This window comes from Moschus berezovskii, chromosome 17, assembly GCF_049115385.1.
Source record: "Moschus berezovskii isolate FMDL1 chromosome 17, NW_MosBer_1.0, whole genome shotgun sequence".
Taxonomy (NCBI): Eukaryota; Metazoa; Chordata; class Mammalia; order Artiodactyla; family Moschidae; genus Moschus; species Moschus berezovskii.
Genome location: NC_142476.1, coordinates 73,225,557 through 73,246,122, shown reverse-complemented (window position 1 = coordinate 73,246,122; position 20,566 = coordinate 73,225,557). Strand labels below are relative to the sequence as shown.

The 20,566-nt window shown below is 39.9% G+C and overlaps 1 protein-coding gene across 1 annotated transcript in view; it reads right to left on the bottom strand.

The window, feature by feature from the left end:
• USH2A (usherin) overlaps window positions 1-20,566 on the bottom strand; it is a 969,245-nt gene that overhangs the window by 548,213 nt on the left and 400,466 nt on the right. The window contains exons 23-28 of the mRNA XM_055419911.2: window positions 19,073-19,174; window positions 16,836-17,015; window positions 11,980-12,110; window positions 8,891-9,164; window positions 2,433-2,636; window positions 2,225-2,305 (exon numbers count right to left, since the gene is read on the bottom strand). Coding sequence (XP_055275886.2) covers window positions 2,225-2,305; window positions 2,433-2,636; window positions 8,891-9,164; window positions 11,980-12,110; window positions 16,836-17,015; window positions 19,073-19,174 — 972 coding nt within the window. The remainder of the gene's footprint in view (window positions 1-2,224; window positions 2,306-2,432; window positions 2,637-8,890; window positions 9,165-11,979; window positions 12,111-16,835; window positions 17,016-19,072; window positions 19,175-20,566) is intronic.

Below are 20,566 nucleotides of genomic sequence, written 5' to 3'. Positions count from 1 at the left end.
TCTACAAAATCATTTTCAGAGACATTTTCTTCGGAGCATCACAAAGTAACACAAAATGAAAAGTTTATAGAAACTACAAAACCTCACTTATAAGCTGAATCCTCTACTTTTAAAAACCCATAACCTTTAAGTATTTATTAGATATTTCTATGGTTCTGATCAGTAACAACGTCATCACAGCTGACTGCACTGAGAATACTGAGAAAAAGCCCGAGGAACTCCATGGCAGGATGATGGATGACAGAGGGGCTCTGACTGCTCCTGGACTCCTGAGCGCTGTCGATGGAGGATCACCCTGGTCTCTCCCCACCAAATAGCCTCCTCCTCTGACTTTACTCTTCAGGCCAATAAAACAGGACAGCCTCAAGGGAAACATGATGAACGTAAGGAATGAGAGGAAGCACAGAGGTGGAGAACCACTGTCTGTGCAGGCGAAACACCACGAGCAACTTTTGGAAACACACAGGCCACACAATCAAGTTCCAAGTGATGGGACAATGGGAGTGATGCTGATTTTATTAGTTCTGAAATGTGGTACAGGGCGAAGTACAGTCCTGTCTAACAGATGGTGTTCTCATAAGGGACAGAGCAAAACTGACTCAAAAATAATTAAATAGCGCAATTATTCTCCAACCCTTGGGAGCATGTAGCTGCTCGGTGTTGTGGTCAGATTGTAAATATGAATTTATGGCATAAGACTTTGTGGTCAGATCACTGCTATAAATTCAGAGCTCTATTTGCATACTTTCTTGGTGGTACTCAAAATGTGGGTTATTAAGTTATGTAAACCATGCACTTTATGGACACCTATTTAGGTTGCTGAATTAGACTGAAAGCAGGCTTTATATTTATTAATAAAGTAGAGAAATGAGAAACAGGGGCAGAGAACATGCCAATCACAAATTAACATTTTACATTAGAGCTTTTTCCAAGATCTAAAATTGAAAAGGATTTAAGGCATCATTAAGTTCATTGTCTTGCCTATAAATAGATGATGATTTAACTCATCCTGGAAAAGTGTCAAGTTGTCCTCTTCTGGAAACTCTATAAGCAGCAAATTTCAAAAATTCTTATTATTGTCCCATCTCAGTATTTAATTGTCTTTTAGATTAAAAAGATTCCTCAGAGGACGTCTGCACTAGTAACCTGTTATTGATAATAAATATGAGAGGGTACTTGGTAAAACAAACAAACAAAAACGTCTTTAGACAAATCATGACTTGCTAAGGACAACTCTTCAAGAGTATCAATCATACGAAAATGTATTTGTCTTTTTGACAAATATTTTCTCTAAAATGGTGGAAGGCTACTGATTCACAAAACTTCTCATAATGAATGCCTCTTTGTGATGATATTATGTGAAAAGAAGTTGTGGTCACTGTCAGAAGCACAAAGCGCTAATAAATCAGTTATCTGAGATTAGATCTAATACAGTCTGTTTCCTAGTTGTTTCTCCATTCAACTCAAAGAAATTAGACCACTCAGCAATTTCTATCCTGGAAGAGGCATTCTAAGACCCTAACAGTAAGCACCATGGCAAACATCTGCCATTATGTGATAAAAGACACATGCATGCAAGCTTAGTCATATCCAACTGTTTTGGAGACCCCATGGACTGTAGCCCACCAGGCCCCTCCATCCATGGAATTTTCCAGGCAAGAATACTGAAATGAGTTGCCACTTTCCTCCTCCAGTGGATCTTTCTCATACAGGGATCGAACCCACACCTCCTGTGTCTCCTGTATCACAGGCAGATTCTTTTCCAACTGAGCCATTGCGGAAGCCCAATAAAAGACACATATGCTTCCAACCACAGTGTGGGTTTCAAACAAGCTCTCCACCAAAGAGGCCAGAAGCTGTCTATCCTCACCTAAAGGTTACCCTGACGTTAGCTTTTCAGGGACTAAGCAACTTGTAAAGATTTCCAGTTCTTCAATGAATTACAGTCAATATGGGTCTTTATCAAGACAACTTGAACTTACTTTCTTCTGCATCTAAAGAGGAAAGACTCAGCCTGAACAAATCTTTATGAAATATTTGAACTCAAAAGTCCTGATCCATTAAGCATTTTCACCAACAACAGATGACTCTGCAAACCAAGGCGTGCTCTGTCACAAGATTACAAACATGCTACTTGCTGCATGGGTGAGAGGCTTTGTTTTTCTTTACATGTACAATGTGTGCATTTGTGTGCGATACATATTTTAAGATAAACACTCTTTACCTGCTCCTGTTGTACGTCCCCGGCTCCAATCGCTATGTGCCGAACCTCCTTCATGTGAGGCTGTTACTCGATACAGGTATTCTTAAATGGGAATAAGAAGGAGGAAAGTTAACACAGGACTCATGGAGGCTAGTGGTGGGCTGGCAGGGAGGGAAGAGGCGATGAGGAAGAGCCATGGAACACTGAATTTAGAGCATCTATGCATTACCTGTGAATGGCTGGAGATGGCTCTCATAAGCAGTCCGCTCTTCTCCCCGGTACACCAGGATGGAGTCATTTCCCCTGCACTTAGCAGCACTGTCAGTTGACAAGCATCCATCCAGATTGACTCTGACAGCGCCACTGGACACGGATGCCAAGTTAATGACAGCACCCCGTGAAAACTTCACATCCTTCATGCAACCACCGAAACCTAGCAAACAGTAAGAGATGAGTATCACACAAAGGGCTTGAGTCCTTAATTAGCCATCATTTCTGTCCCCTGTGGTACTACATTTTGATGAAGTTGGGGAGGTGGTTTAGACACAGTTTTCAAACTTTCAAGTCTTCTTTGGGAGATCCTTTATGCTCCTTTATGCCTGCTTTTTATCAGGCTAAGCCATTGCAGGAAATATTTATATTTACGTTATTTTGAAATATATATATATATTAGAATTAGATTCAACAGAAAAGTATGTATTATATCTTTATGCTGCTGCTGCTGCTGCTAAGTCACTTCAGTCGTGTCCGACTCTGCGTGACCCCATAGACGGCCTCCTACCAGGCTCCGCCGTCCCTGGGATTCTCCAGGCAAGAACACTGGAGTGGGTTGCCATTTCCTTCTACAATGCCCAAAAGTGAAAAGGGAAAGTGAAGTCACTCAGTTGTGTCCGACTCTTAGCGACCTCATGGACTGCAGCCTGCCAGGCTCCTCCGTCCATGGGATTTTCCAGGCAAGAGTACTGGAGCGGGGTGCCATTGCCATCTCCAATTATATCTTTCTAGGAGCAGTTTTTTTGCATTCTGTTTATTCTTATGAAATAATGTGTAGTCCAGTGGTGCTACATAGTGTGTAGGCAATTACACATTATGGTGAGAGCATTTTCACATGTTCCTCAATCCTGGAAAAAGAAGTTACCTGTGTGCATAAGTCCATGTCTAAGTGCCAAAAACTAATATGTAAATGAGCATGATTATTCAAGAAGCTCACTGAAGGAACAAATACACTCTCAGGTCCCCCATTGCTCAGTGGTAAAGAATCCGCCTGCAATGCAGGAAACATGGGTGGATGGAGCTTTGGTCCCAGGGTTGGAAAGATCCCCTGGAGGAGAAAATGGCAACCCACTCTAGTATTGTTGCCTGGGAAATCACATGGACAGAGGAGCCTGGCGGGCTACAGTCCACAGGGTCACAAAGAGTTGGACATGACTGAGTATGCGAGCACGAGGTTCTAATTCTGAACAGTAGGAGATGGTTGGATAAGATCACCAACTCAATGGACATGAGTTTGAGCCAACTCCTGGAGATAGTGAAGGACAAGGAAGCCTAATGGTCTGCAATCCATGGGGTCACAAAGAGTTAGACATGACTTACCAATTAAACAACAACAAGGATAAAGAACGTAGTTTCAAAATACGCTAAAATCATGTGTTATTGCAATGAATTCCATAGCAACCGTTTCATGGTCACAGAACAAAGCCCCAGTTACATCAGGACACTCGGGAGCTGTCACTGTGCTCCACCATTTTCACTGAGCTCCATAATCTTGACTGTGCAAAATGATTACCAGTTTCAGGTTCATGGTCTCAGGACAGGAACCAAATTCAACTTTGGCAATAGCAACACAAGAAGCATCCTGGAAAGTGTACTTTACTCAGTTGACTTTATTTATTTATTTATTTTTTTAATAGAACTTTTTTTTTTTTTTTTTGATTTCTCAGTTGACTTTAGAATAGCCATGCTGCATTCAGTTCTGGGGAGTTTAACAGAGAAGGTGGAGGAGATGGGTTTGAAGTGTGCACTGACTGCACTCTTCTTGCAGAACCATGGGGCATCACGTCACCTGGGGAGCAGCTGTAGCTTGAATGACTTGCTATTTTGTATAAACAGAGATCAATTCTGCGAGGTTTGGCAGCACTCTGCTCACAAAACTGCACACAATTGTCAAAGAAGGGACAAACAGACTGAGTTTGAGATTGCTGGAACACATAGTCTCCTTCGTGAACAAAACACTGTCAAGTCTGAACAACCCCAAAGAAATAATTAGTTCTTTTCAAGATTAAAGCCCACCAGCAAGAAATGGAAATAAAACACAATGCAATGCGGAACAGTGAAGTAAGTTAATTCTAACAATGACCATATTGTTCTCTTCAGCATTTATGTGGTGTGTTATTCTGTCTTCTAACACATTAAGTTGCAGCCTATTTCCTTTTAAATGCCTTTGCTATTATTCAGATTCCTTTAGGCCTGACTGATCAATACGGCTAGTCTATCTTCAACACACAGTAGATACTCAGTAAGTTGGGTAAATTGAGTTGAAAGCAATGAAGCTCAATATAAAATCATCTCCTTGAAAATTCAGAAGCTAAGAATTCTAATTTCTTTACAAGTAGTAATTTTCTGATGGCACAGAGTTGGGTCACCTAACTTCTCTAGTCCTCCAGTTTCCCTGCCAATAAAAGGATGAACAATTCAAACTTTCAAATTCAAAGCATTCAAATGCTTCGGCAAACATTAATGCACCCTTATAAGGAATGTCCCTTTATTGTTCAAGGGTACAGAATTTCAGTTTCACAGATTGAAAAGACTGCTAGAGATAGATGGTGTTGATGGTTGCTCAAAAACATGAATGTACTAAATGCCTAAACTGGACACTTAAAAAGTGATTAAGATGGTAAATGGTATGTTAGGTGTTACTGTTGTTTAGTTGCTAAATCGTGTCTGATTCTCTATGACTCCATGTACTGTAGCCCACCAGGCTCCTCTGCCCATGGAATTTTCCAGGAAAGAAAACTGGGTTGCCATTTCCTTCTGCAGGAGATCTTCCCGACCCAGGGATCAAACCCACATCTCCTATATTAGTAGTGGATTCTTTGGGTTACCTGGCAAGCCCCAATTTTATGTTAGGTATTTGTTGTTGTTCGGTCTCTCAGCTACGTCCAACTCTTTGTGACCCCATGGACTGCAGCACGCCAGGCTTCCCTGTCTATCACCATCCTCTGGAGCTTGCTCAAACTCATGTCTATTGAGTTAGTGATGCCATCCAACCGTCTCCTCCTCTGTTGGCCCCTTCTCCTCCTGCCTTCAATCTTTCCCAGCATCCGGGTCTTCTCTAATGAGTCAGTTCCTCACATCAGGTGGCCAAGGTATTGGAATTTCAGATTTAGCATCAGTCCCTTCAATGAATATTCAGGATTGATCTCCTTTAGAATGGACTGGTTTGACCTCCTTGCAGTCCAAGGGACTCTAAAGAGTCTTCTCCAGCACCACAGTTCAAAAGCATCAATTCTTCAGTGTTCAGCCTTCTTTATGGTCTCACATCCATACATGACTACTTGAAAACCCATAGCTTTAACTATATAGATCTTTGTCAGCAAAGTAATGTTAGGTATATTTAACTACAATTAAAATGTTAAAAAAAAACCAAAGAAATATCGTAAACGTTAATACACAAGACACAATTTTAAATTTGGAAAAGGCCACAGTCATAGGCTTCCTTCACTCTGGAGATAAAAAGGTGCAGAGAGTTACAGAGTGATGCTTCTATATAGTAATTCTGCTTAGAAAGTGGGACTCCGCCCTCAGGCTTTGGGGGTACAGCTACCTAGGCTATGGTGCAGCGTCTTTGCTGTGCTATCCTTAGGGTAGTCAGAGGGTTTTGTCAGTTTGTACCATTCTTCCAACTCTGCACCATCAGAAACCCTCCTGCTGGAAATATTCCCTAGTGATCTCTGAAATATGAATGGGATGCGAGGATAAAAAGAGGGGAGGAGGGCTGTCTGTGAGAAGACTAGTGATGCCTCCTCGTCTTTTTTCCCTGCCTTTATGAAAACTGAAAGTGACTCCCCACACCTATCCTCCTCCCAGGTCTCTGAATAACTGGAAGGTGGTCTAGAACCCTGGGTTGACAAACCTGAGAGACACAGTAGCCCTCTGGGGGAGGAATCCAACCCTGGGGCACTTGGGCCTGCAGGATGGTGTGCTGTCAGCCCCAGTCTTAACCTCTCTGCTCAGAGCTATGGACAGACCATAACCTGGGAGAACACATGCCATGGCCCACTCATTCCCAATCCAAGTACCCATGGTCTAAGGTGGTATATTTTCAGTACATTATGCTGCCCAGTGTCTCCAGAACATAGAGGAAAATTAATCTGCCTTTGATTTAAAGGAAGATTGTGACAATAATGGAGATTTTAAAAAATAGCTCTAGTAGGACCACAAAAATAGAGCCTTTGGAAAAGGTGTTAATGGAGAAGTGTGTTGCTGTTGTCGTTTAGTTGCTAAGTCGTGTCTGACTCTTGGCGACCCCATGGACTGTAGCCCACCAGGCTCTTTTGTCCATGGCATTTACCAGGCAAGAATACTGGAGTGGGTTGCCATTCCCTTCTCCAGGGGATATTCCCAACCCAGGGATCAAACTTGGGTCTCCCGCATTGCAGGTGGATTCTTTACCACCAAACCAGCAGGAAAGCCCAGTGAAGACGCATAGAGCAATTTTTACGATAGTGGACTGAAAAAAAATACAGTAAGTGAATAGGATTAGTTTTAGTTGCAATTTACTACATGCATGCAGCACCTTTATAATGTGAATGTTCTCCTGATCACTGTGTAAAACATGCTGCTACTTATATAAATCAGTACTATTCAAAGCATCTGAGTCAGAATCTTAGGAGACAAAGTCATTTAAATACCATTTAAAATCTGCATTTTAAAAAAACCTTTTCTGGGCAATTCCAGTGGATCTTGAATAATAATAATAGCTAATTTTATTGAGTTCTTACAAAGTTTTAGCTACTATACTTCAATATTTTATCAGTGGTTTGAGAACCACTGATATGGATGATACTGCAATGATAAAAATTTAGTATTATCCATCAATAAAATATCTTCCAGTATCACAGTCTTAGTCATAGAGTTAGTCCCCTTGGGTCTATGTTGATGCTTTAAAGTTTCATCAGTATCATCTTAATAATTCCAATTTTAGCCAACTTTCTAGGACATTCATAATAATGGGTTTTGGTGTACTTTGACAGCAAAATTCTCGGTATACAGAGGATTTTTCCTAGACGTAAATAGAATCGAGTAATTTTGTTCTTATAAAGAATTTTCAAGCTCTTTCTAACCTCAGAAACCTGAAAACCCAAAGAAGCCCTTATATGAATGTAATATTTTTAGCTGCTGTTACATCTTAAGTGCCTTGAAAATGTCATTACTGTCTTACACCCCAGATATTCATTAACTCCCTACTAGTACCCTTCTAAAAGTCTCCTTAGAGCTTGCCATATATTTTCTATTCAAAGACATTTAAATCTTTATGTACTTACCAAATAGGCAAAGACTGCTTCATGGAAATTTTAACCATTCAGGGTGCACAGGTTTTGAAATATGTTGAGACATTTTCTACATAGAAGCACACAAGCTGGAAGTTTCTGTGCTTTTCCCACTTCATAGAGAAAGGAACTTCAACCAGTGCCCACGAAAAAGAACTCTTGACTATAATAAGGAAAGTGGGCTTTAACACCAGGCAGCCCAAGATGGGTAGTTGCCATCTGCTTAGTAACCACTGACCTTGAGCAAATTACTTTCCTCCCTGCCTTCTAGTTTCCTAATCTTTAAAATGGGGATACAAGTAATAGTTCCTGTTTCATGGGCTTGCTATGAAGAACTGACCCAATTATTCTCACATGAGGCTCTCAGAATCACACCTGTCCCAAAATATGAACTCACATACAATTAGTCTTTTTTTAATCAATAATTTCTCTAATTATTTTCAAACTCCTTATATGAGTTAAAGGTTTCCTTAGCTATACGTCATACACTTGTACTTTTTCCTTTCATTGATGGTTATGAATATTAAATGACATACATATTTTCACAGGGATGTCAGAAATTAAAGCAACCTCACATTTGCATGTGCTTTGCTGCATGAGAGCTCCATGGAAAGGCATGGAAACAAATAGCATTGACATCAGAAAAAACAACCCAGGGTATTTAAAGACATTTTTCCCGGCTGTGCACACTAACCTATTTTTTAATCTGTAAATACAGATAATTATCAGCATTTAAAAGAACCAGAACCACATGCATATCCAAGAAAAACATACAAGGAAACATACTATATCTATCTATCTATATATGTGTATGTATATATACATACACATATATGCACACAAATATACATGTATATAAATCACATCTGATAAAGATGTTTGAATAAATATATTGATTCATTATTCATTGTATAAATAGGTATGATTTAACATATAAATAGATATAACAACATACTCTTAAGGGCAACATACAAAACTATTTGAGGAAGTATTTTGTGATTTTGTTTTTAGAGCCTAAAATTCTTCCAGAAAATAAATGAATAGATGTTACTTTCAGATCGGTTCTACTGCTCTGTCTTGAAACACAGAACCACCAAGACCTGGTAGTACTAGGGCTGTATTTCCAGATGAAGTTTACCTTGTTCCAGCTTCAGGTGTTTATAGGAGTCATCCAGCTCCCATGGGATTCCTCCCACATAGATGGGGGAATTCACCATCAGTGCCTGGGCTCTGGACTCTGACACGTGCTCCATCAGTTCATTCATGCTTGCTGATATGACGGAATCATTTTTTTTAATGATCACTTTATTCCACTTTCCATCACAGTAGGACAGCCCCGGCCAAAGATCCACTTGTGTAAAAGTAAGACTAGTATTTAACCGGAAGCTCAATATTCCACTCTTCAGTTCCATCTGTATTTCATATTAAAAAGAAAATAGGTATATAAAAAGACTGCAGAATAGCAGTTTGGGAGAGAACAGAAGGTCAACTTCTTGAAGAAAAGCAAGAAATTTCCCTGAAAGTACTCTATAAAAATGTCCCACTTTATTCTAAGCAGAACTGGAGTAACATATAATGAAGCACTTTGCAAGCTTATAATTGACATGAAGGATGTTGTAATGAGTCAGGCACATTTATACCCAGTAATGATGATATGATGTAATGCAATATTATATAGGCGAAACCTTTTTTTTTTTCTCTTTGAGGCAATATAGGTAAAAGATTAAACCCTAGCAGAAGTGACTGAATGCCTGAAGAGAACAGAACAGTTTAAACTCTGACTCTATTTTTATTTGAATCTTTAGAAAATGAGAAAATACTACTTCATATATCAATTTAATTTAGGGGGAAAATATGACAAGACAATAAGAAAATGAAATGTCAAGGCTGATTAAGCTTATTTTAACTGGTTGGTGAACTCAATTTCAAATTTGTAAGATGTATTTTGATTCGATGTTTCAGTGTTTCTACTCTAAATCTCTAACTAACATAATTGCCTCTATGTTTATACCTTTAGATTAAGGTGCCATTTTCTAATATGAACATATTTCTCCCACATTTCATGGTAAAGGAAATGCCTCCATATGTTTTTCTTCAAAATGTTACTCAATAATTATTTTACCTACTATTCCCTGGTGGCTCAGAGGATAAAGCATCTGTTTGCAATGCAGGAGACCCGGGTTCGATTCCTGGGTTGGGAAGATCTCCTGGAGAAGGAAATGGCAACCCACTCCAGTATCCTTGCCTGGAAAATCCCATGGATGGAGAAGCCTGGTAGTCTACAGTTCATGGGGTCGCAAAGAGTTGGACACAACTGAGCGATTTCACTTCACTTCACTATCTTCTTCCAGAAGTCAAACTGGTGACCCGAGGATACTTGAACATTTGAGACCATGAAAATGAAACAAATTAACATGAAATCTGTTAGTCACTCAGTCATGTCTGACTCTTTGAGATCCCATGGACTGTAGCCCACCAGGTTGCTCTATCCATGGAATCGTCAGGCAAGAATACTGGAGCAGGTTGCCATTTTCTACTCCAGAGGATATTCTCAACCAGGGATTGAACCCACATCTTCTGCACTGTAGACAGATTCTTTACCATCTGAGCCACCAGAGATGTCCATTAAGTAACACATTTTAAAAATTTATTTCTTTCCTATGTAAAAATTATCTTTCTGAAGTACATCAGGTAGTCATTCATTTTTTTATCCCACCATTCAATAAATATTTATTTTCCCTATTGTGTTCTGTGATTATATGAGGTAATATGTTCTGCTACTATATGAGAAAGTGTTCCCAAGAATTATACTGTCTTAATAGCAGAGGCAAACATGCGGTGTGTGTGCTCGGTCATCAGTTGTGTCCAACTCATTGCGACTCTATAAACTGTAGCCTGCCAGGATCCTCTGTTCATGGAATCTTCATGGCAAGAATACTGGAGCAGGTTACCATTTCCTACTCCATAGGATATTCCCAACCAGAGATCGAACCTGCATCTCTTTTGTCTCCTGCATTGGCAGGAAGATTCTTTACCACTGTGCCACCTGGGAAGCCCTTGGGCAAACTTATGGTAATGTTATAAATAAGATTGGAATGGGGTTCAATGATATCAGAGACAGGATATACATTTTGTTCCTTAAGAATTGGGAAAAGTTTGAAGTACGGTTTTTGGAAGTAAGAGTCACGGAGAATCTTCAGCAGGAAAATTAACACATTCAATGGCACAGGAACATGTATGAGCAGATTAGATTTAGAAAAAGGTACTAAATTAGGTAAAATAATTCATATGGGTAAAAGAGAAAGTTTTAGTTCTGCAAGGAATGTAGAAGAAAAATTTTGGAGGATTTTGTGTGATAGAGAAAAATAACTATCTTTCTGTCATTTGTCTGACACCAAAAACTCATATTCTTTCTACTAATATTTTCAACTAAAAGTTCACCCTTCTGGTACATGAAGTACATCCTATAAAAATGTTCATAGTAGCCTTATTCATGATAGCAAAAACATGGAATAACCACTACCTCACTGAAAGTAGAAGAGATACATTACTCAGCCATGAAAAATGAATAACTTGAATAACTTAGAAACAAAGTCAAAGGCTAAAACAATTGCCTAAGGATAGAGTATAATACCACTTTTACAAAATTTCAAAACAAGGATTTTTATGCATTCACTCACAGTGTCCAAACTATAAAAATGCAAAGGGATAATAAACACAAAATTATGATTACATATTACCTCTAGAGGGAGCTAGGGAAATGGGCCAAGAGAAACTTCAGAGGTGGGTGCAAAAATTTGATAATATTTTAGTTCTTTGGTGGTAAGTTCATGAGTATTTCTTGTACTGTTGTATCTTATTTTGTGTATATGTGTATATGATAGTAAATAAATATATATATATATATATATTTGACATTATAAAAAGGTAATAAACATTTTTCATATATAAGGGAACTAAATTAAATTTTCTTATTTCCTTATATTTAGGATGTTTTGTTAAAATTATAACCTTAAAAGTGTAATGGTCATTTAAAAAATCATCATGACCCTAAAATACAAATGTTCCATAGGACCCCAAAAGTGAAAATGATGCAGGGGAAAAAAATAAAAACAAAAATGAATTTGAAAAGAAATCAAAATCACATATAATGTTAACACATGGTTTGTTGATTTTCAAACTGGATCTAACATTTTAAAATAAATTTAAATAAATCAATTAACATACAGCAAGAAAATCAGGTCCATCTTTGTTGTAAATGAAAAGCAGCAATCCATTCAGTTGGTCAGTTCTGAATTTAAAAGAAATTTCAAAGTCCATTCCACCTTGAAACAAGTATGGATAAAGCTCCAGGAACCCTTTAGAGAAAACAACATGTACAAATTAGCATGTTCAGAGCAATAGTGTTAGCTTCTTTAGGGTGTCATAAGACAACCTCAGGTCATATTCTGTCATTGAATAAATCTATCATAAAAGAAGGTGCAGATCAATGTCAAGAAAATCACCTTCTAACTGTAAAGAAGTGGAAGAATGAACTTCACATATCTTTTAAGAGGAAGCAATTTACTAATTTATGGACAATTAAGACTATTTTGCTGTTGTTTAGTCACTAAGTTGTATCCAACTCTCTGTGACTCTGTGGACTGCAGCAAGCCAGGCTTCTCTGTCCCTCACCATCTCCCAGAGTTTGCCCAAGTTCATGTCCATTGAACTGGTGATACCATCCAACCATCTCATCCTTCGTTGCTCTCTTTTCCTTCTGCCTTCAGTCTTTTCTAGCATCAGGGTTTTTTCCAGTGAGTTGGCTCTTCATGTGAGGTCGCCAAAGTACTGGAGCTTCAGCATCAGCATCAATCCTTCCAATGAGTATTTAGGTTTCATTTCCTTTAAGATTGACTTATTTGATCTCCTTGCTGTCCAAGGGACTCTCAAGACTCTTCTCCAACACCACAGTTTGCTGGCATCAATTCTTCTTTATGATTCAACTCTCACATCCATACATGACTACTGGAAAGACCATAGTCTTAACTATATGGACCTTTGTTGGCAAACTGATGTCTTTGACTTTTTTTAACACACCATCTAGGTTTGTCACAGCTTTCTGGCCAAGAAGCAATCGTCTTCTAATTTCATGGTTGCAGTCACCATCTGCAGTGATTTTAGAGCCCAAAAAGAAGAAATCTGTCACTGCTTTCACCTTTTCTCCATCTATTGGCCATGAAGTGATGGGACCATATGCCATGATCTCAGTTTTTTAATACTGAGTTTTAAGCCGGCTTTTTCACTCTCCTCATTCACTATCATCAAGAGGCTCTTTAGTTCCTCTTCGCTGGTGCCATTAGAGTGGTATCATCTTCATATCTGAAGTCATTGATATTTTTCCCAGCAATCTTGTTTGCAGCTTGTAACTCATCTAGCCCAGCATTTCATGTGACATGCTCTGTGTACAAGTTATATAAACAGGGTGAAAATAAACAGCCTTGTCATACTCCTTTCTCAATCCTGAACCAGTTAGTTGTTTCATACAAGGTTCTAACTGTTACTTCTTGACGCACCTACAAGTTTCTTGGGAGACAGATAAGATGGTCTAGTATTCCCATCTTTTTAAGAGTTTTCCAGTTTATTATGATCCACACAGTCAAAGGCTTTAGCATAGTAAATGAAACTGAGGTAGATGTTTTTCTGGAATTCTCTTGCTTTCTCTATGATCAGTGAATGTTGGCAATTTGATCTCTGGTTCCTCTGCCTTTTCTAAACCCAGCTTGAACATCTGGAACTTCTTGGTTCATATAACGCTGAAGCCTAGCTTGAAGGATTTTGAGCATAATCTTACTAGTATGGAATATGAGTGCAATTGTCCAGTGGTTTGAACATTCTTTAGTACTGCCCTACTTGGGAACTGGGAAGAGGATTGACCTTTTCCAGTCCTGTGGCCAGTGTGGGGTTTTCCAAATTTGCTATACTGAGTGCAACACTTTAATAGCATCATCTTTTAGGATTTTAATTAGCTCTTCTGGAATTCCACTCCCTCCACTAACTTTATCGGCAGCAGTTCTTCCTAAGGCCTGCTTGACTTCACACTCCAGAATGCTGGGCTCTGGGTGAGTAACCACACCACTGAGGTTATCCGGGTCATTAAAATCTTTTTTGTACAGTTCTGTTTATTCTTGCCATCTCTTCTTGATCTCTTCTGCTTCTATTAGGTCTTTACCATTTCTGTCCTTTATTGTGCCCATCTTTGGATGAAATATTCCTTTGATCATTCCAGTTTTCTTGGAGAGATCTCTAGTCTTTCTCTTCAGCTGTTTTTCTCTATTTCTTTGAATTTTTCACTGAAGAAGGCCTTCTTGTCTCTCTGTGCTATTCTCTGAACTCTGCATTTAGTTGGGTGAAACTGCAATACTTTGGCCACCTTATGTGATGAGTTGACTCACTGGAAAAGACTCTGATGCTGGGAAAGGTTGGGGGCGGGAGGAGAAGGGGACGACAGAGAATGAGATGGCTGGATGGCATCACCGACTCTGTGGACATGAGTTTGAGTGTACTCTGGGAGTTGGTGATGGACAGGGAGGCCTGGCGTGATTCATGGGGTCGCGGAGAGTCCGACATGACTAAGCGACTGAACTGAACTGAACTGACCTTTCCCTATCTCCGTTGCTTTTTACTTCTCTTCTTTCCTCAGCTATTTGTAAAGCCTCCTTAGACAACCACTTTGCCTTCCTGCATTTTTCTTCAGGATGGTTTGTTTTCTGCCTCCTATACAATATTACGAACCTCTGTCCGTAATTCTTCAGGCACTCTGTTTACTAGATCTAATCCCTTGAATCTGTTTGTCACCTCCACTGTATTCGTAGGGGATTTAAGTCTTACCCAACTGGCCTAGTCATTTTCCCCACTTTCTTTATTTTAAACCTGAATTTTGCTATGATAAGCTGATGATGTGAGCCACAGTCAGCTCCAGGTCCTATTTCTGTTGACTGTTTACAGCCTCTCCATCTTTGGCTACAAAGAATGTAATCAATCTGATTTCAGTACTGACTATTTGGTGATGTCCATGGGTAAACCTGTCCCTTGTGTTGTTGAAAAAAAGTGTGTGCTATGATCAGTGCATTATTTTGGCAGATTTATGTTAGCCTTTACCCTGCTTCATTTTATACTCCAAGGCCAAACCTGCCCGTTACTCCAAGTATCTCTTAACTTCCTACTTTTACATTACAATCCCTTATGATGAATAGGACATCTTTTTTTTTGGTGTTAGTTCTAAGAGGTCTTTTAGGTCTTCATAGAACTGATCAACTTCAGCTTCTTCGGCATTGGTGGTTGAGGAATAGACTTGGATTACTGAGATGCTGAATGGTTTGCCTTGGAGACAAACTGAGATCATTCTGTCTTTTCTGAGGTTGCACCCAAGTACTGCATTTCAGACTCTTTTGTTGATTATGAGGGCTACTCCATTTCCTCTATGGATTCTTGCATAGAATAGAAGATATAATGGCCATCTGAATTAAATTCACCCATTCGCATCCATTTCAGTTCACTGATTCCTAAGATGCTGATGTTTATTCTTGCCATCTCCTGCATGAAGTGAAATGAAGTGAGAGTTGCTCAGTCGTGTCTGACTCTTTGTGACCCCATGGACTATACTGTCCATGGAATTCTCCAGGCCAGAATACTGGAGTAGGTAGACATTCTCCAGGGGATCTTCTCCAGGGGATCTTCTGAACCCAGGGATCGATCCCAGGTGTCCCACATTGCAGGTGGAGTCTTTACCCACTGAGCCACCAGGGAAGCCCATTTCCTGGTTGACCACATCCAATTTACCTTGATTAGTAGTCCTGACATTCCAGGTTCCTATGCAGCACTGTTCTTTACAGCACTGGATTTTACTTTCATCACAGACACATCCACAAGTGAGCATCACTTCTGCTTTGGCCCAACTGCTTCATTCTTTCTGGAGCTATTAGCAATTGTCCTCTGCTCTTCCCAAATAGCATATTGGACAACTTCCAACCTGGGAGGCTCATCTTTTGGTGTCATTTTTCTTTCTTTTTGTCTTTTTATACAGTTCATGGGGTTCTCATGGCAAATATACTGGAGTGGTTTGCCATTCCCTCTTCTAATGGATCACGTTTTGTCAGAACTCTTCACTATGATCCGTCTGACTTGGGTGACCCTGCATGGATGGCTCATAGCTTCAGTGAGTTATACAAGCCCCTTTGCCATGAAAAGGCAGTGATCAATGTACAATTAAGACTATTACTGTTTTACTAATATGTAACTATTAACAATAAATTGCACTGACATAAGAGAAAATCTGACAAATGATAGTGGTGATAAAAAGCAATGAAAAAGTACACAAAATATGATATTATTTAACTTTCTGTTCTGAAGGTAGTTTAACAAACTTAATATCTAACTAACTTAGCCATAAATGTAGCAGGCACCACCCTATTTACTGTGTTCATAAGCCCTACACTTTGTGGGCTGTTATTGAAAAACAAGCCATGTTTGGTCAAGCCACCATATTCCCTTCCAATCCTTACCCTGGGTGGCTGCTAGACAGAGATTGTAGGCTGGGGGTACACTGGGGACACTTCACCTCCCCTTCACCACAGCCTTTGGAGCAATGGCAATGAGATGGTTATATTCTCTAGCTCTCCCTTAAGGGCCTACTCACCCCATTACATATCTGAAATTTTACTCTTAGGAAAACTACTAGTCTGTATAATGGGATACAACAGATATACAGATTAGCCTGACAAAAACAAAATTTCTTTGAAACATCTAAGTAAAACTATATTCTAAGAAAAACAGTGGACTTACAAATGGACATTAGTGTCACTATCATATGTAAACTCAAAACTGTCAGAGATCTTACACATGAATATGTATTTATGAATCTTACTATTTATATTATATATTCAGACATTGAAAATATGTGTATGGGCATCATGGCATAACTAGGTGTTTCTGTGACAGTAGATTCATATGAGGTCAAAATAAACAGATCAGGGGAGACTAAATTATACCAAAGATAGAACATACAAGTTAAGCAATGACCAATGTCTGTTTTAGACTCTTACCTGTCCCTAGAAACTGGGCTCCCTCTTGGAGTGAAGTGGGGCATCCCTCCCAGTCATTATGCACATTGGTTTGCTCTTCAGAACTCTGCCAAACCAGACGCTCCCAAGTAGCAGAGGGATTAAAATTCTTCATAAAATATACATCCTTGAGACAGCCCACAAAACCCTCTTGGACTATGTCTGCAAGGGTTGATAGATATCAAGAAATATGTACTGTGAGAAATTTTTTTCAAGCAATTCATTTGATGTGCCATTAAAGTAAAAGAAAGAGGCTATAGGTCTCACTGCCTTCTTCCTACAAACTTCTTAATAACTCACATAAACACCCATGCCAAAAGCTACAGTAAGTGCTAATAATTGGTATGCTATGCTCTGGTTCAGAGTCATCTTATCTGAAGAAGGAGATGTTTGCACAAAAACCTTGGTTTTGCAGTAATAGCAAGATCATTGCCTCTTGAATTAACAAGGAGATTTCATCTGCTTCTGGTCTTAAAAATAAAAGTGCAATAACACATTTTAAAAGCAAGATTTAAAGCAAGTCTGTCTATACAATCTATGTTTTATAATTTAGTACACTCAGCATTATGAAACCAGTCTGCTACACAAGTAAAGCAATGTGTGTGCTTAGTCACTCAGTCATGTCCAACTCTTTGTGACCACATTGACAGTAGCCCACTAGGCTCCTCTGTCCATGGGGATACTCCAGTCAAGAATACTGGAGTGGGTAGCAATTCTCTTCTCCAGGGCATCTTCCCAACCCAGGAATGGAACCTAGGTCTCTCATATTGCAGGCAGATTCTTTACCATCTAAGCCACCAATTTTTAGGCATTAATATAATGTTACATTTAATTTTTGAACTCCCCAGACCAAGTGTGGGGCTTATGAACACAGTAAATAGGGTGGTCATAAGGGTTGAGAAAGAGAAAAAGTGAGCAGATAATAGAATTAGAGAGAAAAAAAAAAAAAGTAGAGAGGGCAAGAGGGCACCTGAAGCTGAAGTTGCATTTCATACAGTAATGTCCTTACAAGTGAGTGCAAAGCTGAATTCTCAGCTTTTGAGTTCATGACCTGATCTTAGGGAAGGTATTTACCAGTGATCAGTGTTTCACAAAGTCAATTTATATGCACAATGTCAAAGGATTTATTTATAATGGAGTGATGTCCTTTACAAGAGTGGTAGTTGGTACTGGGGTATGCTCTCCTCCTGGTTCCTGCATATACCAGAGCCAAGAAGCATGTGTGTATGTGAGTGAGTGAGTGAGTGAGTGAGTGAGTGTGTGTGTGTGTGTGTGTGTGTGTGTTAGTGGCTCAGTTGTGTCCAGCTCTTTGCGACCCCATGGAATGTAGTCTGCTAGGCTCCTATGTCCATGGAATTGTCCAGGCAAGAATGCTGGAGTGGGTTTACATTTTCCACTCTAGGATATCTCCCCAAACCAGGGATCAAACCGTGTCTCTTGCATCTTCTGCATTGGCAGGCAGATTCTTTACCACTAGTGTCACCTAAGAAGCATGCTTGATGGGAAAATAACTCTCTCTTTCAATGTGTGTGTGTGTGTGTGTGCGCGCGTGCACACGTGCATGCGTGAATGCTTTCAGGAGACTTCACCACCATCTAGAATGACCAAATAAAAGCTCTCCGCTCTCTACAGGTATTTCTGAGGAGGTAACTATAATAAGTCTTGAGGATTTAAATATACCCCTCTCCAAAATTCAGTTTTTCATACCTTTGACCCCCAAATTATAAAACTTTGACTTAAATTAGTATAATTTATTTCAGCAAAAGTTTAATTACCTTCTTTGATATATCAAGAACTGGGTTCTAAGAATTTAAATACAAGTAATACACGGTTCTTTTAGAAAATAAGAGATCTAAAGGACATTTTTGACATAGTGATGTAGGAAATCCAGCATGAGGCAGAAAATAATGTAATTATCCATGCTTTAAAATGATATAGGTGGATTCAATGCTAAACTGTGGTGGTGGTGGTGTTTATTCACTAAGTCATGTCTGACTTTTTACAACCCTATGGACTGTAGCCTGCCATGCTTCTCTGTCCATGGGATTTCTCAGGCAAGAATACTGAATGGGTTGCCGTTTCCTTCCCTAGAGGATCTTCCTGACCCACAGATGGAACCCGCATCTCCTAAATTGCAGGAGAATTCTTTACCACTGAACCAGAAGGGGAATCCCAATTATGGAGACAACATATAAATTCTATACTTTCCCCAAACTCACCAGAATCCTTTCTGAGGATGGAGTAACCCTGTGGCAGCCCACCCACAAACACTCCTGTGTTCTCTCCAATAACAGTACCACCATTCATGGTGGCTGAAGAGCCTGTGGATGGAAAAGCAGATGAGAACTTCAACTTCAGCAGGACAATCTATTCTACAAATTTAACGAATGATTAAAACCCTTCCTTGTGCTTCTGGATGCACTTCCCTCTTGGTTTTCTGCTATTGGTTACTTTTCTTCACTGGTTCTTAATCATCATCCCAACATCTTGATGTTAGAATAGCCCAGACCTCCTCTGTTCCCAGATCTCCTTACCACCTGCATAAACACCATAAGCCCTCTAAAAGGCTGAAGAGAGAGCTAGGCACCTGTGAGAACTCTGAAAGGGCCTGGGTCCCTCTGCGTGCTGCATACCAATGCAAATCTGTTAAAATACATACTATCTGGCTCTTTCCGGAAGAGTTTTGCTAAGCCCTAATGTGTTTGAGCTGGATGGCATCACTGACTCGATGGACATGAGTTTGAGTGAACTCCGGGAGTTGGTGATGGACAAGGAGGCCTGGCGTGCTGTGATTCATGGGGTCGAGAGTCGGACACGACTGAGTGACTGAACAGAAATGAACTGAATGTGTTTGAGTGAATGGGAGTTGGTGATGGACAGGGAGGCCTGGCGTGCTGTGATTCATGGGGTTGCAAGGAGTTGGACATGACTGAGTGACTGAACTGAACTGAACTGAATGTACAGCATGATTGTGAGGTTTGGGACTTGAGCAACTGGAAGAATGTAACTGGCATAACTAGGGTGGGCAAGCTAGTTGGAGAAGCAGATTCAGAGAGAAATGTTAGAAATTTAGAAAAGTTAGAAATTCCTAACTAACTCCATCATTCTTTGTGAGAATGGCTTTTTTTTTTTTTTTCCAGAGCCCAAACCACTCTAATTATCCCTACTTATATCTGGGACTGTGGCTTTAAATGCATCCTAAGCTGGTAACTCCCCATTTTTATCTCTAATCTGGAACTCCTCTCTAGACATACTGGGATCCAGGACTCAGCATGATATTTCCACTTGGATGCCTCATAGGTACCTAACACTTAACATGTTCAAACCAAACTCTGGACATTTCTCTCTGAATCTGCTTCTCCAACTAGCTTGCCCACTCTAGTTATGCCAGGTACATTCTTCCAGTTGCTCAAGTCCCAAACCTCACAGTCATGCTCTACATTCAGTTCAGTTCAGTTCAGTTGCTCAGTCGTGTCCGACTCTTTGCGACCCCATGAATCACAGCACACCAGGCCTCCCTGTCCATCACCAACTCCCGGAGTTCACTCAAACTCATGTCCATCGAGTCGGTGATGCCATCCAGCCATCTCATTCTCTGTTGTCCCCTTCTCCTCCCGCCCCCAATCCCCCCCAGCATCAGAGTCTTTTCCAGTGAGTCAACTCATCGCATGAGGTGGCCAAAGTATTGGAGTTTCAGCTTTAGCATCAGTCCT